This window comes from Oryctolagus cuniculus, chromosome 1 (genome assembly GCF_964237555.1).
Source record: "Oryctolagus cuniculus chromosome 1, mOryCun1.1, whole genome shotgun sequence".
NCBI classification, from domain to species: Eukaryota; Metazoa; Chordata; class Mammalia; order Lagomorpha; family Leporidae; genus Oryctolagus; species Oryctolagus cuniculus.
In genome coordinates, this window is record NC_091432.1 from 57,388,789 (window position 1) to 57,406,258 (window position 17,470).

General features: G+C 48.5%; 1 protein-coding gene across 22 annotated transcripts in view; it reads left to right on the forward strand.

The window, feature by feature from the left end:
* The window catches only part of DENND2B (DENN domain containing 2B), a 186,972-nt gene that overhangs the window by 55,854 nt on the left and 113,648 nt on the right, over positions 1-17,470 (forward strand). For 7 of the 22 annotated variants that reach the window (XM_051824064.2, XM_051824107.2, XM_070073717.1 and 4 more), the window contains one exon: positions 9,713-9,798. The exons of 7 other annotated variants lie outside the window; for them this stretch is intronic. Coding sequence is in view for 2 of the 15 variants with exons in the window: in XM_051824053.2 (XP_051680013.2) it covers positions 12,160-12,169 (10 nt within the window). In the remaining 13 variants the exon portion in view is untranslated. Of the gene's footprint in view, positions 1-9,712; positions 9,799-10,045; positions 10,101-10,254; positions 10,544-12,033; positions 12,170-17,470 lie in introns of those variants that run through there. 8 more of the 22 variants (XM_017345245.3, XM_051824067.2, XM_051824121.2 and 5 more) reach the window with 5 other exon arrangements.

Consider the following 17,470-nt stretch of genomic DNA (forward strand, 5'->3'; position numbering starts at 1 on the left):
CTTGAGAGGTAGACATACACCCATATATTCAGTGAGAGAAAATTTCCACCCATCCACTGTGTCATTCCCCAAATGCCTGCAACAGCCCCCAATTGGTGCCAAAGCTGGGAGCCAATAATTAAATCCAGGTTCCACATGAATGGCAGGTACCTTGCTGGTTCACTCACTAAATATCCCTAAATACCAGCAATGGCTGGGGCTGGGCCAGGCTGAATCCAGAGCTGGGAACTCAATCCAGGTCTCCCATTTGGCAAGCATAAACTCAATCATTTGAGTCATTGCCACTGTCTCCCAGGGTTTGGATTAGCAGGAAGCTAGAGTCAGGAGCTAGAGCTGGGTACCTAACCCATGTCCTTCATTATGGGACATAGTCTTCTTAAACTGTGTCTTTCCCTCCACTTTGTACCCTACCTCCCTCATCCTGAAACTTCAGTCATGACAGGCAGAGATCTTGGTTGAACTCTGAATTCTAAGCCATGTCAGCCTTAAAAACCCACCCTGGAATGGTAAAATGGTGCTTTCAGTGGGAATCTGGGATGTTGCTTCCTTGATTCAGTGTTTCCTGGCCTCAAGCCTGTGTTCATGTGGCTCAATATTAAAATACTCAGACTTACCAAGGGACAGTGATCAAGAGACCTGTGGATTTGAGAGGTCTTAAGAAGTTAGCTCATATGTGAACATTGTGGCAGCTCATCCAGCAGAATGAATTTAGCCACTGAGTACCACGTGCCCTGGGTAGCTGAACCTTGAGCTTCATTTGGCAGACTGAAAGAGAGGGCTCAGCCCATCGTGAAGGTATCTAGGACTGAGGGATAAGATAATTGTAGGCAGAATTACACATATGTCTACTTCAGAGCCTTAGGGTCAGAGGTGTGGGTAGGGTGTGGGGAATGTATGTAGGGAGTGTGTGGAAGAGGGAGCCAGGAGAAATTAGGTCAAGAGTAGGCACCTGGGCTCATTTCTTATCATAAAACTTCAGGACTTGAGCAGAGAATGGGTATTTCTCTCTTTTCCTTGAAGGGTATTCAAGCAAAGTATGTGGAGCAGTAGCCAGCGTGCTGGAGGTCCTGCCAGACTTGGCTCCCTGGACGAGGAGGGCTGGGATTGCCAAGTGGAGGGACGCCTTTGTTGTGTTGATTCAGAGGCTCTAGTAGAGCCCGTGTAGAGGTTGTAGGTTTGCAGTAGACAGATTACCTTTAACAGAACTGAGCTGCTGTTGCCAATCCTTCTGCTTTGTAAAGGCAGCTTTGTCGGACAGAAAGCTGGGATGAGTCCCCCACAGAGCCGCAGTTCTATTCCAGGCACTTTGCAGACCATTTCCTAAATTTTCCTGTCCTGTATTTTGTATCTTTCTTTTTCTCTCCAGCCTTTCTCTCCAGGCAGGAAGCCTGAACCACACATCTTTTCCTCTAGGAGAGGCTCTGTTTTGTTGTGTTGGTCTTCTGTCTGATCCAGATAGATGATTCCAAAGCCCCAGGCCAGGAGCTGTGCTGAAGAGGTTGGGTACAGGAGCCTTGTAGACTTTGTAGTCCCTCTAAGTGAGAAGTCCTGCTGCTTACACTTCAGAAAGCTGTGTGACTACAATAGGAAAATGCTATGGAACATTCAAAGTAGGAGGACTCTTGAGGAATATCTAGTCCAGCTCTCATTATGTGGAGAAAAAAACGGAGACCTTAAGGCAGACGAGGACTTGGTCAGGCTCTTTCCACCCAGAAAGCTGGAAAGCAAGACTGAGCTCCAGTCTGTTGACTTTCTACTCCCAGGTCTTTTAATTTTTCACTTCTTAACACATTGCCACTCAGAGGCAGGAAAGAAAAATTGTGAAGTCTTAAGGGATTCTTATATCAATAACCAGAGCCTAATGTAGGAGAAATGATGGGGCTACATCAGATTACTTGGACAGAATGGTTGTCTTCAGTAGAGATGCTGCAAGACCCGGACTCATGGGCATTGGGATCTAGTTTCCTCAGGTGCATCTGAAGTTAGACCACATCTCTTAGGCATTCTAGGACCCAGCCAGCAATATGTGTACTACAGGATTGCTGTTCCCTTTTTTAAAAAAGATTTATTTATTATGTATGTAGTTGGAAGTCAAAATTACAGAGAGAGGGGCCAGTGCTGTGGTGCAGTAGGTTAAAGCCAAGACACTGTGGCCAAAAAAAAAAAAAAAAAAAAAAAAAAATGTCCTAAATGAAAGATCTCTGTGAGTGAGATCCAGCGGAAAGAATGGGCCACCAAAGAGGGAGGTACCTTTCTCTGAAGGGAGGAGAGAACTTCCACTTTGATTAAGGTCAGAGTTTGTGAACTCAAGAGGCTTCCTAGCCTTGGCAGCTCATGACAAGAGCCTCGGGTGATTACTGACATCATAAATAAGAGTGTCAATTGTTAAATCAACAACAGGAGTCACTGTGCATTTACTCCCCATGTAGGATCTCTGTCCTTAATGTGTTGTACTATGTTAATTAATGGTAAAACTAGTACTCAAACAATACTTTATACTTTATGTATCTGTGTGGGTACAAACTGTTGAAATCTTTACTTATTATATTCTAAGTTGATCTTCTGTATATAAAGATAATTGAAAATGAACCTTGACGAAGAATGGGATGGGAGAGGGAGTGGGAGATGGGATGGTTGCAGGTGGGAGGGAGGTTATAGGGGGAAAAGCCACTCTAATACAAAAGTTGTACTTTGGAAATTTATATTTATTAAATAAAAGTAAAAAAAAAAAAGCCCCAGCCTGCAGTGCCGGCAACCCATATGGGTGCCAGTTCAAGTCCCGGCTGCTCCACTTTTGATCCAGCACTCTGCTCTGGCCTGGGAAAGCAGTAGAAGATGGCCCAAGTCCTTGGGTCCCTACACCCACGTGGGAGACCCGGAGGAAGCTCCTGGCTCCTGGCTTCGGATCAGCTTAGCTCTGGCCGTTGCAGTCTTTTGGGGAGTGAACCGGCGGATGAAAGACCTCTCTCTCTCTCTCTGGCTCTACCTCTCTCTGTAACTCTGTCTTTCAAATAAATAAAATAAATCTCTAAAAAAAATTGCAGAGAGAGAGAGCTCTCTCTATTCCATCCACTGGTTCACTCCCCAGAAGGTTGCAATAGCCAGTGCTGGGGCAGGCTGGAGCCAGGAGCTTCATCTGGATCTCCCATGTGGATAGCAGGGGCTCAAGGACTTGGGCCATCTTCTGCTGCTTTTCCCAGACCATTAGCAGGGAGCTAAATCCGAAGTGGAACAGCTGGAACACGAACTATCACCTGTATGGAAAGCTTGCATTGCAAGTGGTGACTTGACCTGCTATACCACAACTCCAGCCTCAAGCTCACTGTTCTTGAATTCCTTTGATTTCAAAGTAAGGAATTACTTTTGTTTTATTTGGATTTATTTTTTTTTTTATTTTTATTTTTATTTTTTTTTGACAGGCAGAGTGGACAGTGAGAGAGAGAGACAGAGAGAAAGGTCTTCCTTTTGCCGTTGGTTCACCCTCCAATGGCCGCCGCGGCCGGCGCGCTGCGGCCGGCGCACCGCGCTGATCCGATGGCAGGAGCCAGGAGCCAGGTGCTTTTCCTGGTCTCCCATGGGGTGCAGGGCCCAAGCACCTGGGCCATCCTCCACTGCACTCCCTGGCCACAGCAGAGGGCTGGCCTGGAAGAGGGGCAACCGGGACAGAATCCGGTGCCCCGACCGGGACTAGAACCCGGTGTGCCGGCGCCGCTAGGCGGAGGATTAGCCTAGTGAGCCGCGGCGCTGGCCTTATTTGGATTTATTTATGTATTTGAAAGGCAGAGTTAGAGAGAGAGAGAAAGAGATCTTTCATCCATTAATTACTCCCAATAAAGCTCCAATGGCCAGGGCTGGCCAGACTGAAGCCAGGAGCTTCATTCAGGTCTCCCACGTGGGTGCAGGAGCCCAAGTACTTGGGCAGTATTCTGTTGCTTTCCCAAGCACATTAGCAGGGAGCTGGATCGGAACTGGAGTAGCCGGAACTCAACTGGTGCCCATATGGGATGCCAGCATCTCAGGAGACTGCTTAATCTACTATGCCACAATGCCAACCCCAGGATTGACATTTTTGGAAAAAATAAAAGAAATTTATTTATTTATTTGAAAGGTAGAGTGACAGAGAGAAAGGGAAAGAGAGAGAAAGAGAAAGAGAGAGAAGGAGAAGGGGGGCAGGCAGAGAGATCTTCCATCTAGTGGCTCATTCTCCAAATGGCTGCAACAGTCAGGTCTGGGCCAGGCTGAAACCAGGAGCCAAGAACTCCATCCTGGTCTTTTATATGGGTGACAGGGGCCTATGCACTTGAGCAATCATCTGCTGCCTTCCCAGGCACATTAGCAAGGAGCTAAATTGGAAGTGAGGCAGCTAGGACTTGAACCAGCATACCTGTATGGAGTGACTTTAAAAGACTTGTTCCATTCTCATGCTTTTGGGTTCAGAACTTTAAATGACTTTAAACAAACAAACAAAAAGATCTATAAACCTCTCTAGTGACCTAATCTAGAATCTGATTACTATATATGTATTTTTTCTTGGTGCATTGTTTGTCCATCCCCTCAAATTCCCTTGCCTTTTGCAGGGAACATCTTTCTGCTTGTTTATTTGGAGAATCTTTTCAGTGATTCATTTGTCCAAAACACATTAATTGCCCAAGCAGAATGAAACACTAAGGTAGATACACCTTGAGGGGCTCAGGTGTATGGTGGAGACAGGTGTGCAAGTAACCGGTGCTAGAGAAATAAGCACCATAATAAAACCATCTTTAACTGTAGAGGACTTGCAGAAGATGCAGATTCTACCAGGAGATTAAGAAGTATTTCACAGAGGGGTGATAAGTGAGTTGGGCCTTAAAGGCAGTAATAATTGGTGGAAGAAGGAAAGGCATTGAGGTAAAGGTAACAGCATGAGCAGTGGAGGTAGAGAGAGGAGAATGCGGTGGTTTTCAAAGCACCAGGTCTTGTGCTAATGTTCCTCTCTTGGGGTGGTGGTAGCAGGGGGCCTATGGGCAGGAGATGAAGCCAGGAAGGATTGCAGATTTGAGAGGTTATGTACTGGGAGTTGCTGTTGCTCTTATTTAGGCCTTCACTATTTTCCCCCAATTTTTAAAGAATAGTAATAAAACTCTTTTTCCCTCAAACATTTTATACCCATCTATAAATGAGAACAGCATTTTTTTTCATCAAAAATGTATTTTTTGCAAGCATAGTGACCTGCATAGTTGTGATGTGAGAAAGCATTTTTGTCCTGAATGGAGCTGACCTGGGAGAACCCTATCATTGTGGGAGCTGGGTCATTCCTGCCGTCCATTTGGTTTGGCAGTGAATGACCCAGTGGTGGTAGAAGGCCCATGCGTGGTACTCTGGTAACAGCAGAGGCCGTAAAACCCTGGAGTGCATCCCCAGGAGAGTGACCTTACGAGGAAAGTTCTGGGAAACAAACCACAGGGAGACTTTACAGGAATTTTTGGTTGAGCCCACAGGCAAGGCACATGAGGAAAAGAGATGTAATTATAGCTTGTAGGTCTATGAAAAGATACAATGAGTGACATGAAATAGCTGTTGTAAGTTTCTTCTTCCTGTAGTGCAGGAAGAATTGGGTTTTTATGCATTCATTCAGTGGATATTTATTGAGTGCCTGCCATGAGCTGGGCCATATACCAAGTGCAGGGAAGGTGGTAGTTAGCACAGTGGTCACGGTTCATGCGCCTCAGGAACTCATGGGGAAGACTGCCATTAAGGAAATAATTGCACCAAGGCTTAGTTACAAGTCATATTGAGGGCCACAAAGGGCAAGGGCAGGCAGCCTCCTTCAGACTGGAGGATCGTGGAGCTCGAATGAAGTTAAGGCAAATTGAGTAGGTTACCCAGGCAGAGGCTGTGGGGTCGGAGAATGTCCCAGAGTAAGGGAAACAGCCTGGGGAGAAAGCTGGCACTTTGGGGAAGTACAAAAGGTTGTGTGCGTTCAGCACACAGCCAGGGAAGGGCAGGGAGTGTGTCCAGAGGAGGCAGGAGAAGAATCAGACTTGGCCGTGTAGGTCCTGGTAAGGAGTTAGATTTCATCCTAAGTGCAGTAGGAAGCCTTTGCAGCGTGTTAAGCAGGAAATGACATGATCCCATGTAAAAAGGGATAGCTCTCTGGAGAGTGAATTTGTGAGGGTGTGATATTGTGAAATGTATATTTGGTCTTTGTCCCTGTTCCCTGACATAAAACTCTTAAAATCTCTGGAATCCTGGAATATCCAGACATGATGAGTGTCTTTTTGTATGCTGTTGAGTTGTCTGATGGCTGGGGGCTCCTGCACAACTTAAGGAAGGGGGCTGATTCCCAAGGGAACTGACTATTTGATTAGGGGATGAGATTTTTTTTTTGGTCCAATCCCTTTTCCTCTAAGGAGGGGAGAAGGCTTGCGGTTAAGTTGATCACTAATGAATAGATGTAATCAATCCTGCCTGTATAACTAGACTTCCATGAACTCTTCCAAAAGAATGGATAGCCAAGGGGGGGGGGGGGGTTTCCAGGAGAGTAGCATGTAGGAGGCAGCAGGGACGCTCGGTGCCCCTCCCCCATTTCTTGACTTATCCTTCTCTTCATCTGGTGCCTATCTGTATCCTTAGGGACGCTCGGTGCCCCTCCCCCATTTCTTGACTTATCCTTCTCTTCATCTGGTGCCTATCTGTATCCTTTGTAATAGCCTTTATAGTAAGCCAGTGAACATAAGTTAGTGTTTCTCCAACAAGCTAATCTAACTCAAGGAGGGGAACCCTGACTTAGGGCCAGTTAGTCAGAAGCACAAGTGAAACAACCTGGGGCTTGCGACCGGCTTCTAAAGTAGCAGGCAGGTGGTCTTGGGGACAGAGGCCTTCACCTGTGAGATGTGACACTGTCTCCAGGTGGTGTCAGAACTGAGTTGAATTACAGGACCCCTAGCATGTGACTGCTTTGTGGAAGAGAACACTCTGTCCCCACACACATTTGGTATTGGAATTCTTCTGTGTTGGCTGTTGAGCGAGAGCAGAGGAGAAACTGAGTTTGATTTTGTCCGGTATCTTCAGAGGGGCAAAAGTGGAAGCTGGGACAATTAAGATTTTGCGTTAATTACAGTCAAAATGGGTAGCATTGGTGGTGGAGAGAAATGGATAGAGAAAAGATGTATTTTGGAAGCATAATTGTTTGTAGTTGGCACATGGATTGGATGTGGGAAGAAGGAGATAAGAGATCTGAGGTTGTGTCCCAAGTTTCTGGCACAAGTATGCATGTGGGGCTCTGAACAGATGGGAGTAAAAGGTTTTAGGCTGCCCACTCCTTATCATCTTTCGGGAAAGGTCAAGGAGGATTGCTCTGAATCCAGCCCTGCAGAAGCAGCAGTGGGATTCAGCTGTTCTCTGGCTCTGCCCAGTTCGAGCTCATACGCCAAAGTATCACTCAAGAAGGGACAACTTCTCCCATTAATGGCCCCTTTCCTTGTCCCTTTCTGCAGAGGACAAGGCCCTGTGGAACCTCTCTAACTCCAGCCGGCCACTAGGGGGAGCGTGGCCTGCATTCTGTGTCTGGTTTTTAAAGTTTGGATTTACTTTAGTGACTGCCTTTGTTTCAGCTTTAGGACTCAGCCCTGACGCCTGGCCCCTCAAGCTGCTCAAAACCGTGCCTGACATATGTTGGGTGCTCAGTAAATGTTAGCTGTTGTTACTGTTATGCAGTGACTATCGTGTGATCATAGAAATGGGTGGGATTAGCTCTTTCTCAGTATGGAGACTGGGCAAATGGAATGTGCATTTTGCAGATCCGGAGAAAAGCAGAGGGGGGCCAGTTGGGTGTGGGAAGAGAGAGAAGTTTGGGGATTTCATGATGGCACACATGCCTTTCCATCTCGTTTTCCTTTGTCGACTTGAGGCAATAGGGCCTGCGAGGGACTCCTGAGCTAGGACTTGGGTGAGGCTGGGTGTTTACAATGGGTGAGGGGATACACCCCCTCTGAAACTCTGATCACCTCACTGAAGCGATAGTTCTCACCCTTAGAATCTGTGCCATGCTGCCATTTCCTGTTGGATTTTGAAATGCTTCTCCTACCTTAGCTTCTGGTGCGTATTTATGTTTTAAATCAATCAAAATCTTGTTTTGAGTATTTTGCAATATACTGCAGTTTAATAAGAAGAAACACTCAAAAATTCTGCAAGGGATTGTTGCACTAAAGATGCCACCAGGGCCTCTTCTAGCACTGCTTTTGGGAGCAGCATTGGAAAATGCCCTCTTGAACCCCTGAGCTTTTTGTTAGCTTTTGATGGGGGAAGCTGCAGAGACGAGTGAAGTTCATGTCTCAGTGCCTGCCTGGACTTAAGTAGAATGCTTTCATGAACAGCATGTCTTACTATGCTCATTTCTGACATGCAAGTTGAGAGGATCCACAGGTGGAAACTGGGGAGTCCGGTGACTGGCCTGGTGCCGGGTGGCAGTAGGGCTCTGCTGAGGTCTTCTGACCACTTCGGCTCCTACTGTGCTTGCAACCACTCTGCTTACTGTATGCCAGAGTTGAAAGTCTTGGCTACAGTTTCTAGATGTGTCATTTCCTGGTTCTGTGACCTGGGGCAAGTTATTTTACCTTTGTTTTAGATTTTTAAAGATTTATTTATTTATTTGAAAGGCAGCGATACAGAGAAAAGGGAAGAGACAGAGAGATAGATCTTCCATCTGCTAGTTTACTCCCCAAATGGCTGTAACAGCTGGAATTGGACCAGGCCTAAGCCAGGAGCCAAGAGCTTCAACCGGCTCTCCAATGTGGGTGCAGGGGCCCAAGCACTTTGGTCATCTTCTTCTGCTTTCCCAGGTACATTAGTAGGGAGCTGGATTGGAAGTGGAGCAGCCTGGGCTTGAACTGATGCCTTTAAGGGATGCCCCCACCACAGGCAAATGGCTTTACCTGCTGTGCCACATTGCCTGTTTCTGTTTTAGATCCTTTTTTTTTTTTTTTTAAAAAAAAGTCTGTTACAATTAGTATAATGCCAGTCTTAACTTTTAAGCCTGTCATGTTGAACAAATGAACCAAGATTTGCAAGAGACTTTTGGAAAAGTGTAAGGGCACATATAGCTATAGGGTAGGGCCTTTCCCCTCCAATCTGTGTGTCAGAATGCTCCCCCATCGCACAGATGCTATAATATTATAATAGCCTAAAGAGTCTAAGAGGGTGACAGGCATATCTCACCAGACTCTGCACCTATTCCAGGGAGCCTAGTGTTAGGCCTTTCTGGTGACAAGTTATCAGAAAAAGTGGCTAGCTTTTGAGATCAGATGGCAGCATATTTCAGTGGAAAGTCCCTGGACGAGGGGGCGCTTGCGTGGTCTCTACCCTTAGTTCTTTGCCCAACTAGCTGTGTAACTGTGGGTGAAACATCTCATGTCTCTGAGTGTCAGATTTTCCGACTATAAAATGGTCATAAAATATTGGTCCAGTGTATTTCAAAAAGTTATGAGAATCAAATAAAATAATACATGTAAAAGAATGTTACAAAGCAGGAATAAATGTGTGTGTGTGTGTGTGTGGTGGGGGATACTAAATAGAGCCCTCCCCTCCCCTTTCAGACAGTAATCACAGCTCACATAAAGCCTGGCCTTTGGCGGACAGGCAAGCCCCCACATCGTGTTTGTTGCTAGAGCCATGACTCTGGACTTGCCCAGGACTCTTACTGGGCCTGACCTAGTGTCTTTCCTCTCCATTGCAGGAAGATGAGAGGCTGCTTAGGCGCCAGGACTAGTACCATGTGTCCCGGTACTGGTTAAAGCAATCAGCACAACCTGGACAGACAAGGTAAGCCGAGAGGCCAGTCCAGGCGAGCTCTGGGGATGTGAGTGCACTTCCGCCCGACTGCCTCTGGGAAAATCCCAATGCACAAACAAGTCAAGGCGGTGCATCGGGGTCCCTCCTCCCCAAGGGTTGGCTTTCCCCCCAAAGCGCTCCAGCTAGCTCCCGCCCCCCAGTCGGATTCTTCCAAGTTATTAAAAAAAAAAAAAATGAGGCAAGTCCATTCACTGTCTTCTCCCCTCTCCCCTCTGAGCTGTTGGAGCAAGTTCCCAGGAGCAGCCCAGAGCCCCCGTGTGACTGGAAGGGAGGTAGGAGGAGCGGAATGCGTGCAAAACCGAGCTGATCAAAAGCCAGTGCTGTTCCATGGAGGCCTCCTAGCAGTGAGAGACAGAGACACAGAGGGAGGAGAGGAAGGGAGAGACAGGGAGGGGGAGGGGCGGGGGAGGGGTCGGCGGGCGGGCGGGCGGGCGAGCGCCTAGAATGTGCGCGCGCTTGCTGGCGCTAGAGAGCCGGAGCGTGCGCGCCGAGGGGACAGGGTCTCCATGACAACTGGCCGGGCCGGCCAGCCGCGCTCTGCTCACTTGGCTGGAAGGAGCGCCACGAAAGGTCAGAGGAAGGAGCTGTGGGAAGCTCGCAGCAGGTATCGGAGCTTCTGCCAGTGGATTTGGGGGCCCCGGGCTCCCTCCGCGACTGAGGTGTGAGCCAGACTCTGCCGAGAATGGAGTGGGCAGGAAAGCACCGGGACTTTCAGGTAAGGGCGGCCGGGGGGCTGGAGTGTTCCCCTCCTCTCCTGGCCCTCGTCTCCGGCTGTTTTCTGGGAGCAGGCGAGTGTGCTCTGCGCTCCTGGTTCGGGGCTCAGGAATGATGTCATGCTCAACAGTTGGCTTCTATTAGCTTAAGGAGGAGGGAAGCAGCCAGTTTTCTTGACTTTGCAAATCGAGCTGATCTCCCTGTTGCTGACTCCAAGGTGTTTAGACTTCACTTGGAGAAACCTCGTTTTACTTTTGTTTAGTACAAAGGCACAGCATAGTTGGACAGGCAGAGTCTCTGCGGTAGGAAAGAGCGAGTTACCAGCACTACACGGAAACTCCACTGTCTGTTGAGCCGCTTGGTTCCTTCTAGCGAACACTGTGTGCTTTGTCACTTAGTGCTGCTCTGACATGTAGTAGTAATAATAATAATAATAGTAATAGGTAAGCTCGGTGAGGAGCCTGTGGTGAGTCGCAAGGCCCTCTGGAGTAGTCACTGGGACGGAGGGACTGTCACAGGGGTTTCTGAGCTCGCCCTCTCCACCGGCAGCTTGGTAAAAGCCCGCTGGCCTCCCTCATTCACAAGGTCGGGCCCAGGCCCCTTGGGGTGGGGGAAGGGCTCCTCTGGAGTAGAGGTGCCTGCAAAGAGGTGTCTCCGGATGTCACCGGTGAGCGCGCGGTGGCAGCTCCTCAGAGCTGGGAAACGTGAGGCAGGCACCACGGTTGTGCCGCGTGGATTTCTTCAACCCGGTTAATGTTTTAACCTCACTTCAGGGCGCAGGCTGTCTGTGCTGTGCACGCCTCCGCTTTACTTGCCCCAAGTCTTGGTAAAATTTGTTCTGCGCTAGAGGAGTGGTGTGTGGTGAGCTCAGAGTGGCCTCGGAAAAGAGACCTTCCCAGAAAGGCAGTTTTGTAGGTGATGGGCTAGGTAGGGCGAGGAGGTGGAATGCTGGGGAGACCCGTTGTCAGATGTGCCTCCTGCTTCAGCCATGTTGTATCATAAATTTGCTCTTGGGCCTGAGGGAACTTTGTGGATGCCTTTGGTTTCTCCTTGGGATGAGGGAACAGCTGCTGTCCTGGCTCTTTGGTTTTCCTTCCTGAACTTTCTGAACAGAATGTCTTTTGTGTTCAGGCAGACAATGAGGGGCCTTCTGATTAATTTCGGGTCAGCTTGCCAATGCAAGCTTCAGGCCATGTCCCCAGTTCTGACTCCCTGAATGTGTATGTGTTTGCAGCAGTGTTGTGGCTTGAGGGTCCCCAGGGCTGCAAGTCAGTTGCTGTGGACCCAGCTGGGTCACTTCTGAAGTCATTCCTCCTTTTACTGCTCTGCGGGGTCCTCTGCTTGGTTGAAACCCAGCCCTGTTAGTTGGTATAAAAGGTGGGGGGTGCGAGGAGGAGGTCCCTCTCATCCAGTGGGCCCTGCTGTAGGCCGTGTTAAGTCTGGAATCTCACGCGGTCTGGGGTTGAATCTCCTCCCGTTTTATCTTCTCAGTATGAAGAGGACTAGCGGAAAGTTTCAGGGCACCAGTGCTTTGTCTTTTTGTGGTGCAAAAAGAAGAATAGATTTGGGGTTAAAAGACTTTGAGTCCGTGGCCAGGTTCTGCTACTTGCCAGTGAGATGGCTATGGGTAAGTCCCTTAACTAACGTGAGCTTCACATTATTATTTTTTTTAATTTATTTATTTGCAAGGCAGAGTTACAGAGAGAGAGATAGAAAGAGGTATCTTCCATCTGCTGATTGACTCCCCAAATGGCTGCAATGGCCAGTGCTGGGCCAGACTGAAGCCAGGAACTTCTTCCTGGTCTCCAGCGTAGGTGCAGGAGCCCAAGCGCTTGGGTCATCCTCCACTGCCTTCCCAGGTGCATTAGCAGGGAGCTGGATCGGAAGTGGAACAGCCAGGACTCAAACCAGCATCCATATGGGATGCTTCTGTCGCGGGTGGCAGCTTTACTTGTTGTGCCACAAATCGGCCCCAAGCTTCATGTTATTAAGCTTTGAGATGGAGATGATATAACTGCTTCACAGGACTATTGGGAGAAGCAAATGAGATCATTTCCATCAGAGTTCGGAACAAGTCAAGTCTTAGATGACGTAAGATGTTATAGAGCTTGCGGGATGACCTGACTTTCTCCTGGAAAGTCATTTTGTCTCTAATCCCCCCGCTGCACACACATTGTACTTTCTTTTTTTCTGAATTTCTAAGTAAAAATGAGAAAAACCTTAAGAGACTTATTCAAGATGGTTAAGGGAACAAATTGTGCATACTTGGGGTTGGGAAGTTTAATATAAGTGGTTTTTTTTTTAGATGTTTGTTTATTTATTTGAAAGGCAGATTTACAGAGAGACAGAGGCAAAGAGAGAGAGAAAGGTCTTCCATCTGCTGGTTCACTACCTAGATGGCCGAAACAGCTGAAACCAGGAACTGCGAGCTTCTTCCTGGTCTCCCACGTGGGTGCCGGGGCCCAAGGATTTGGTCCATCTTCTAATGCTTCCTAGGCTGTAGCAGAAAGCTGGATTGGAAGTGGAGCAGCTGAGACTTGAACCGGCGCCCACATGGGATGCCGGCATTGCAGGCGGCAGCTTTACCTGCTGCGCCACATCGCCGGCCCCTGTGAGTGATGTTTACTGTGGACTTGGAGCCTCATGAATGGATCCTTCAGAGATGATGCTTTCCTTGGGTCCTTGTTTCCTCGTTTTGGTGTAGAGGAGAGGGATTCCAAGGGAGCCTTTGCTGGTCCAGTGTCCCACAGCGACCTGCAGTTATGGTGTCACAGATTAAAGTAGCTGGGAGAGAAGCTGCTGGGTGCCAGGCCTGCTTCTCTGGTCCTGCTAGGTTCTACTGGGGAAGCTTTGGCACGACAAGGGGCCCTTTCTCCTGGGGCCTGGGTCTGAAAGGCAGGGTTCTAACCAGTAGCAAGTATTTTTCTCCGAAAGACTCCTTAGGGGATAGGCAGCTCGCTCTCTGTGGAACATGTAAGGCTACGGCTTACAGGGAAACAAAAAAGAAAGAAACAAGGAAGTGGGAATTCCAAGGGCAGATACTTGATATGTTGTGGGACTGTGCCAAGGAATGGAATAGCAGGGAGGAGAGACTCCAGGCAAGGGCGTCCCAGATCTGCCCTCAGCAGATCTGTAGGGCATGTGGCATAAGCCCCTCCCCCCAGCCTCACCCTTCACTGTGGCACAGGGGAAAACCTGCCCTCGTAGTGTCTGGGAAAAGCCCCTAGCAGCATCAGAATAGGCAGATTTTTTTATTTTTAAACAACAGAGCTCCTTCCAGGTGAGTCACATCACAGCAGCCTCTGAGGCCTGCAGGAGAAGTTGTCCACAGCTTAGATTGCACTGCAGCTGTTCCCCACTCCCCAGAAGTGTAGCTTTAGCTTCCCAGAGCTGAGTCACAAATTGGATCCCTCTGTGTTCCTTAAGGATTAAAAAGTAACATTCTTGTCCTCACTCCCTCTCTCTCCCCCTTCTTCTACTCTCCTTCCTGCACACTCTCCCCATGGGCTCCCTCTCTAAAATTAGAATAATCAGTCACCCAAGAAGTTGAAACTTTGAAATACCTCAGAGAACAGGCGAAGGGCACCCTGGTTTCTGCTGGCTGGGCCCCTGTCCCGGGAGTGAGGGCCGGGTGTAGTTTTAGAGGGGTCACTCCAGACTCGGAGTGTCATGGCCAGACTGCTGACCTGGAGCTGAGAGAAGCTGTCCCCCACTCTCTACCTCATCTGGTTGTGAGCACTACTTTGGGGAGGTTCCTGAGGGAGGGAGAAGGGGCTGCGGCCCTGTGTGTGGGGGTGAGACTGAAGAGTGGCTCTTCCTGTTGCTTCTCTGAGCTGTTAGCTGTCATTGCCCTGACGACTGCTGATTTCCACTGTCCGGCCCAAGAGCATTTCCTGAGGGGGCTGAGCTGGAGGAGGCCAGGCAGCAGCCCCTCAGAGGCCTGGCTTAGCGTCCCTTGGGAGGCGGGTGCCTGAGGCGGGCTGGGGAGAGGAAAAGGGGGCAATCTGCTAGCAGATAATGGAGGTTTCTGAGTTAGAGGAACCATGGAGAGTGGAGAAGGGGCCAGGAGGACGAGAGAGAGAGAGAGAGAGAGAGAGAGAGAGAGAGAGAGAGAGAGAGAGAGAGAGAGAGAGACCATGTGGCACTGCCTGCTGAGTTCTCTTTAAAACCTGTGGGAGAACGTCCTGAGTGTGTGCTGCCTTCTCCTGGCAGGGAGGGAGACTGTGTCTCTGTGATCAAGGGCAGGCCGTCAGAAGGTGTGTGGGGTATGTTGGGTGCATTTGTACACACTGTACACATTATTACACTGATAGGAAAACCCTGGGGTCTCTAGTTCTGGATGGGGCCCTAAAAACTCCTGTGGATCTGTGTGTGTGTGTGTGTATTAGGGGAGGGGAGGGTGTTAGATGAGTCTAGACTACCTTGCTGAATAATTTGTCCAAAGATCCCTTTTCTTGCTTTTTTGGCTATGATATAATGAATATACTGTCACTAGGGGACTGTTGAAGCTTTCACAATACTGTTCTCATCTAAAAACTGCCTAATGATTAGATTTCACTGTCCCTGTGAGAGAGTGAATTATGTGCAATTACAGTGTAAGTCCTTCTCAACCAAAGCAGACCTGTTCCTGAGAGTTTGTTATGAAATCACCCTGTTTCTCAAAAATCCAGATTATTCTTCTGGGTGACCGGTTGTTGCTTACAGGGTTTATGTGTGAACTGGAGATTGACGAATAGGAAGCAGCCTTTTTTGATCAGCAGACTGCTTGATCCTGGGAAGAGAGAGATATACTGAGGGAGACAAGATCTGGGACAGGAGGAAGACTGCTAGAAGGAGACAAGACTGAGGCCCTGAGCACCGGGACTGGGGAGAAGGTGGTGCTCAGGGGAAGCAGGTGGTGGTAGATGAAGTGACTCACTTAGGAGGCCTTCACTGTGTGGCAGAAGGCTGGTTTGCCTCCAGGGCACCCAAAGCATCAAGGACCTATTGTGCTGGTCCTAAAAAACACTGGGGGTGTGGGGGTGGGGTGGGGCTGTCATTGGAGTTGACCTCCCTCCCCCCCCACATACCACCCTGTTCGTTTACTCTTGGGCTTAGAAGCACCTCTGATCCAAATGTATATTCTGTTGGTCTGTTCACCCATTTAGTCAATGAATACAGAGGGGTTGGGCCAAGAGTTAGGGAGGATCCAAAAAAATATAAAGAATGGGACTTACTCCCAAATCTGATGTATTGGATGTTGTATTGCAGTTATGGTAGGTTGGTGACCACCTCATGCTCTTAGTCTCTGACTGGGAGTACTGTTTGATGGAGGAGAGCCAACTCAAGGACTGGAAATATGAGAGGATAAAGGTTCTAGGCCTGTGTTGGGTGTGTCAAGGGGGGGCGGATAGGAAAAGGGAAATGGGAAAATTGGAACAAAAGCACTATAAAGTTAGCTGGTTTTCAGAATTCTTTAGCTTTGTTCAAGGAACCAGGTTTTGATTCTTGGCACTCAGGGTGGTTGATGGAATTCTAACACTTAAGTTTTATGGATTTTTTTTTAAGGATTTATTTATTTACTTAAGAGGCAGAGTTACAGACAGAGAGAGGGAGAGGCAGAGAAATCTTCCATCCACTGGTTCACTCCCCAAATGGCCACAACCACTGGAATTGGGCTGATCCAAAGCCAGGAACCAGGAGCTTCTTCTGGTCTCCCACGTGGGTGCAGGGGTCCAAGCACTTAGGTCACCTTCTGCTGCTTTCCCAGGCCATCAGCAGGGAGCTGGATTGGTAGTGGAGCAGCTGGGACTCGAACTTGCTCCCATATGGAATGCCAGTGCCGCAGGTGAATGCCTGACCTAATATGCCACAGCGCCGGCCCCTGGATTGTTTTTTAAAATGAACTAGCTTATAGTGTGTTTGTTCAACTGTCAGTGACTATTATGAGTACCTTACATTGCAGAGCGACGATGAAGAGTTGGAGCTCAGAGATCTTATAGCCTAGGTTTGTGATAGGGGACAATTATTTAATCTCTCTGTGCTTTAGTTTTCTCTCAGGCATCTGTAAGATGGATATAATACAAGTAGTACTTAGCTTGTTAGAGTTGTAGTATTAAATGAAATAGTCCATGTAACTGACCCAGTGCCTGGCACATAGTAAATGCTCAGTGCTTTCTGTTGTCATATCAACTTGTAGAGAAGAGGCCTGGTTTCTCAGGTTGGGATCACTACACTAGTAACAAACTAAGTTATTTTTTTTTTTTTTAAGCTTTATTTATTTACTTGAAAGACAGAGTTACAAAGAGAGAGAGGAAGAGACAGGGAGGGAGAGACAAATGGCCACAACGGCCAGAGTTAGGCCAATCTGGAGCCAAGAGCCAGGAGCTTCTTCCAAGTCTCTTCCGCTGTTTTCCCAGACGCATTAGCAGGGAGCTGGATCGGAAGTGGCTGGATCAGAAGTGGAGCAGCAGGGACTTGAACTAGCACCCACATGGGATGCCGGCACTGCAGGCAGCGGTTTTACCTGCTATGCTACAGCGCCTGGCTCTCAAATTCTTCTTTTATTAGTAGCTTATACTTTGTATTTTGTCCATCTTTCTCAGATCATCCTTCTCAACTCAGCTTCACAGGTTCAGCTTTCCTCTCCCGTAGGATGCTTACCCTCCACAGGCAGGGGAGACCCTTCCAGAACTGCTTTTTGCCTGCTCTTTTCCTGATGGCCAGCCCAAGTAGGGTCCCTGAGGTCCTCCTTAACCACGCAAGGGCCAGGCACCCCTCTCTGATCTGGACAGAGGCTTTGCTGCCTCCCCTCCCCCGCAAGTCCATTTCCATGACTATTATCCATATATCCTTCAAGGCTCAGGCTAGAGCCCAGGCTTTGCAGCCAGCTTCAGGGCACCTTGTCTGGCTCTTCCTCTTACTGTATAGGTGGATCTCTGGATCTTCC